The 5,818-nt window shown below is 37.5% G+C and overlaps 1 protein-coding gene across 1 annotated transcript; it reads left to right on the forward strand.

The window, feature by feature from the left end:
• Positions 1 to 831: 831 nt before the first annotated feature.
• LOC100949429 (olfactory receptor 2T8-like) lies at positions 832 to 1,818 on the forward strand. The gene has a single exon (XM_012813583.1). The coding sequence runs from the start codon at positions 832 to 834 to the stop codon at positions 1,816 to 1,818; it is 987 nt and encodes a 328-aa protein (XP_012669037.1).
• Positions 1,819 to 5,818: the final 4,000 nt, after the last annotated feature.

Raw genomic sequence — 5,818 nt, forward strand, 5'->3', positions numbered from 1 at the left:
ATATATGTCTATAGGTGAGCAAAAAACTTTGTTTTGTTTTATTTTCTCTCCTTTACCCAGTAAAGATCGTATTTGTAAACTGACAAGAAAGAGTCTCATTATAACAAAGTAATTTTGCACATTACACACTTACATTGCAAAAATATAACCAAGAAAAATCCAAGAAAATTATTACTTCTTTCAGTGTATAACTCTGTGACATTGAACTCAGCATGATAATAACATCAAATTGTTGTGCTTCCATCTGTAAACTTGATCTTTCCAGTTTCTAGACCTGAGAATATAGATCATCCTGTTTAGAAAGTAAAAGTATCTTCCTGGTTTAATCAGTACCAGGAAAAACTATTTGATTTTGTAGGTCTCAATGAAATTTGATATGTTTAGACCTGTAACCTCCATTATCAAGATGTAGTTTTATATTATTAAATATGTTGTTTGAATTCATCCTCTAAAAATACTAACATGCATGATGTAAGGCAAGCACATATAAAATGGTAAATTAAATTATGAGCACTGTTTCCTTCCCATAAATGTTGGTATCAAATAAAGCAAAATCATGTGCTACTTATGATTAATCAAGAATTAGGATTTGTGATGCAGATTAATCAATATTCAACTTTCTCCTGTGTGTAAGCTATACTTCCAGTTGAAGGTATAGCTTCAGGGTTGAGAAGAATTTTTCATGAAATTCTTGGAAGTGAGAAAAAGTTGACCCAATTTTATGTGAAAATTGAAATATTTTACAAATGGCAGATGAAAAGTTTGACATAGATGTAATTATTTTCACACAAATACTTTTAAGAAACAGGTAACTCAACTGGAGCACCAGAAATGATGACAACAGTATCATTTATTATTTCTCCCTTTGCAGGGTCACTGCTGTTTGAAATCATGGAAAACAGGAATACCACTGCATATTTCATTCTCCTAGGACTTTTTAGCCACACAAGAGCCCATCAGTTTCTCTTTGTTGTGGTTCTGACAATTTTTTTCACCTCCCTATTGGGCAATGCCCTCATGCTTCTCCTGATTCACCAGGATCATCGGCTCCACACACCCATGTACTTTCTGTTGAGCCAACTGTCCCTCATGGATGTGATGCTGGCTTCCACCACTGTGCCCAAAATGGCCGTTGGATACTTTACTTCAAATCAGTTCATCTCTCTCACTGGCTGTGGGTTGCAGATCTTCTTCTTTGTCTCCCTGGCTGGTGGAGAGTGCTTCCTCTTAGCAGCCATGTCTTATGACCGATATGTGGCTGTATGCCACCCACTACGGTACCCCATTCTCATGAGCTGGCAATTATGCTTGAGAATGACTTTGGGGTCTTGGTCCCTGGGGGTAGTTGATGGGATTATGCAGGCAGTTAGTACCCTGAGCTTCCCATATTGCAGTACACGGGAGATTGATCACTTCTTTTGTGAAGCTCCCACGCTGTTGCGTTTGGCTTGCGCTGATACATTTGTCTTTGAGTATGTCATGTACACTTGCTGTGTGCTAATGATTCTGATCCCCTTCTTCTTCATCCTAACCTCCTACAGTCTCATCCTCGCTGCTGTTCTCCACATGCGTTCCACAGAAACCCTTAGGAAAGCCTTTGCCACCTGTTCCTCTCACTTGGTTGTGGTAGGACTCTTTTATGGAGCTGCCATTTTTATCTATATGAGACCCAAATCCTACAGGTCAGCTTCCCATGATAAGGTGGTGTCAGCCTTCTATACTGTCTTCACTCCTATGCTGAACCCCCTAATCTACAGTCTAAGGAACAGAGAGGTCAAGGGAGCCCTGAGAAAGGTATGGATCAGGGTGTCACCTTAAATCATGAGTAAGAGAACATATGTTTGCCCCAACATTCAAGGCCGCACAAAGCAATTGAGAATGATTTCCTAGAGAGCAGAAATGAGCAGGAATTAACTTTTATGTCTGTATTGTGTGTGTCTTTTTGCTTTGAATTTGAGATGAATCTTCATTTGGATTTATTTTCTGAGCTGTCATTACCAAAACAAATGCTGATTGTTAAAAATCAGTGTAATCGACTTCATGTCAATGATGGAAAAAAAATCTGTGAATGATTAATCCTTAGTAAAATGTTTCCATATCACACCTACAATAAATTTTTGTTTAAAGAGTAAATTGACTATTCTGTCAATTTTGAGGAATAATTGTTGCCATTTGTTTCAACTGGAGGTATAGCTTGCACACAGTGGAATGCTCACACTTAGTGTTCCTTCTGCTCTGGTAACTCCCATTCATTATAAAGATACAACTTCCACCCACCCCACCCAGGAAGTGCCTATAGGCCCTTTCCTAGTAAAACCCCCACCTAAGGTGGAACCACTGCTCTCATTTTTATCACTATTCTTTGATTGGGGCTTCTCTAAAATTTTATCCTAATAAAAATCAATAGTAATTTTTTTATTATATTATATTTTATTTATTTCTTTTTGCCTTTTAAAAAATACATTAATTCATTTATGGGGTACAATGTGCTGATTTCATAAAGAATTAGGAATACTTACATCATACTGGTTAATATATACTTCATCTCATTTACTTAATTATTGTGTTAAGACATTTTATACTCTATACTTAATAGATCCAACATGTACCCTTGCAATATGCACCATAGGTGTGATCCCACCATTCACCCTCCCTCCATCTGACCTCCCCCCTCCCCCATCACCCCCCTCCTCCTTCCTTTATCCTGGGCCATAGTTGTAATCTATTCTTCATATGAAAATGTGAGTGATTATAAATTGGTTTCATAACAGTACTGAGTACGTTGGATATTTTTTCTTCCATTCTTGAGATACTTTACTAGGATATGTTCCAGCTCCATCCATGTAAACATAAAAAAGGTAAAGTCTCTATCTTTTTTTAAGGCTACATAATATTCTATGGGATACATATACCACAATTTATTAATCCATTCATAGGTCAATGGACACTTGGGCTTCTTCCATGACTTTACTATTATGAATTGAGCTGCAATGAAAAATCTGTTGCAAATATCTTTGTTATAGAGTGATTTTTGGTCTTTTGGGTATACACCTAGTAGAGGAATTTCAGGATCAAATGGCTTGTCTATTTTTAGATACCTGAGTATTCTCCATACTTCTTTTGAAAATGGATGTATTAGCTTACACTCTCACCAGCAGTGTAGAAGTGTTCCCTTTTCTCCACTTCCACGCCAACATCTATAGTTTTGGGATTTTGTTATGTGAGCCACTCTTACTAGAGTTAGATGATATCTCAATTGATAATTTCACATCTTCTCTGCTAAGGCAACCTGCAACTCCAAGGAAACAAATTTCAGGTACAGAACCCACTCTAAAGAGTATGCATATCCATCTCTTTCCTCAAGAAGTTGCCTGCTTGTTGTGGGATCTCTACTAGTGAGTGATGAATTGAGGTCTTCTCTCACCCCAGGTAGCAAATTGCTGGAAGCTGGGACTGCTTCTCCAGAGAGTCCCTCCAATGAGCCTGGGCATGCTCTTGTCTGGCATGAAAGTGGAATAAATATTTTCCCTGCCACTTTCAACTCCCAGTCCACCCTTCCCCCAGCCTGGCAGTTTAGAAGGCCAACCCCTGCACAGACCAGAACGTCCATGGTTCTTTGTTAAGATTGGACATTGCATGGTCTGAGGTAGCACAGCTATGCTCTAACTGTGAATCTGGTAACAGTGCAGAAAAGCACAGGGGGGAAGGTATCTGGCTTGGCTTGAGAAAGTGCAGCTCAGCAGCAGGAGGAAGGTAGGGTCTCCACATGATGGTTGGAGGCTTAGGAACAACTGAGGTACCAGAACTTGAGTGGAGACATTATCTCCCACCCCCCAGCAGCATTAATACAGTGATCCTGCCAGGGTCAAATTTTGGAGAGACACCACCACAATTCTGTGGACTAAGGTTAGCTCTAGAGGGAGCTAAACCTCACTTTGCAGGAAAACCAGAGGAACAGAGCAGCAGGGCAGAGGCACGGTCTCTGAGGGTGAAAAACATTTGCTACTTTGTTAACCTTTTGTTTGGAATGAGCTCAGGTGGGACACTCCCCAGTTTCCATTGAGCAACCGAGGTAGTCAGATTTCAACTCCCCCAGCCAGCTAGTGGCAAAGTGTGGTCACCTGGCTGACGAAGCATTGACTTCCCTCTAACTATGGCAGGCCCAAATCCCTGGCACATTTGCACATTGGAGGGAACTGGGTCACAGCCCTGTGGGGCTACCAGTGCCTGGATATTTTATCATACATTCATTTGTTCTTTCAACATAAAATGTTTTTAAAGATTCTTAACACATTTTTACATTCATCAGCAGTTTGGTCTTCTTAACTATTAAACAGCATATTCCATTTTCTGAATACATCACTTTGGTTACTTATTTTTTTTTTTTTGATGGACATATGGACTATTTTCAGGTTGAAACTGTAACACATATGACAAACCTCTATTAAAACCTTTTTTGGTAATCATGCATATTTATTCTCTTGGTAGTTGTATAAAGAGCTTTTTGGTAAACTGTTCTCAACAATGATGAATTTCTCCCTCCCACTAGCAATGCAAACAAAATTCTAGTTACTCTAAATATTATCAGTCTTTTTTTTTTTTTTCATTTTAGCACTTCTAGTTAATGTAGTAATTTTTTTTGATTTTAATTGTATTTTTCTTATGACTAGTGATGTTCAGGACTTACCTTCTTGTGTATCTTCTTTTGTGAACTATTTAAGTCTCTGAAAATAAAACCCCATCTTCAGAAAGGACCTTTCTCCATCCTCCTAGAAGCAAGGAATGCACACTCATAGATGCCTAACAGAATTTAGATAGAAAAGTCTTGGGGGGTTCCCACACCCAGAATGTTAGCATTAAATCAATCACATTTCTATATAGCTGCTCATATGTTGTTGACTCTGAGCATACAAATTAACAATTTTATCTGTATTTTTGACTGTTCCTCCTGAAGGTGCCCATGTATAAGCTAATTTCTAAATATTTCCTCCTATTAATTAGGCTGCTTCATGTTAGTAAATTGTTAGCAAAACTTTATGGGAATAGTGGGCTTTATTCTCTATAGTTCGGCTAAACTATGGGGGTCTAGAGATTATTTTGTGTGATTTTGTTTAGAAAATAACTAACCATTTTTTAAAAGGAGGAATTCTAAAATATCTACTATTTTTATAAAATTTAGAAATTATGTTACATTGTTTAAAATAACAAAGTGTTTGTATTTTTTTGTTGTTGTTGAAGTTTGGTCAGGGCTAGGTTTGAACCCACCACCTTCCATATATGCGGGGGTGGGTTCAAAATAACAAGCTTTACAAGAATACTGTCACTTGTTTTTTCTTGGTAGGATTTATGAGTTTAAAAGTTTAGAAGTGGTAATTAAAACTATATTGTAATCTCTGGTGTGTGTTATGTATCTGATTTCTAGGGTGTGAAAATGGTTATTAGAAAAATAAAATGATAACTGAAACCAAAGTAAACTGCTGAGATAAACAAATAGGTTAAAAGATTAATAGTCTAAATATACATGTATATGTATATGTGTGTGGCTTTTAAAAAGTGTTTAAATCAAATATTTTATCGGGAAACCAGTAAAAAGTTGGATGTCTTTTGTTCATGTGACTTTTGGTAAATGAAACAAGTTTCAAAACTGTTATTACTATTCAGATGTTTTAAGGTGATAAAATTGCTGCTTCTTTAATATTTTAAATTGTGTTCTGACTGTGAGCTTATTGTCTTAGTTTTGAACCTCTGAATTCTGGGGTATAGATAAGTGGCTACAGTGAGGCCTGGGGATATGTTCTCAGTGGCTAGACAAAGAGCT

The sequence above is a fragment of the Otolemur garnettii genome, unplaced genomic scaffold, assembly GCF_000181295.1.
Source record: "Otolemur garnettii isolate 467f Iridium unplaced genomic scaffold, OtoGar3 scaffold00279, whole genome shotgun sequence".
NCBI classification, from domain to species: domain Eukaryota; kingdom Metazoa; phylum Chordata; class Mammalia; order Primates; family Galagidae; genus Otolemur; species Otolemur garnettii.

Bases quoted from the DNA above. Each gene is read 5' to 3' on its own strand.
- LOC100949429 (XM_012813583.1), top strand. From the start codon at position 832: ATGATGACAACAGTATCATTTATTATTTCTCCCTTTGCAGGGTCACTG.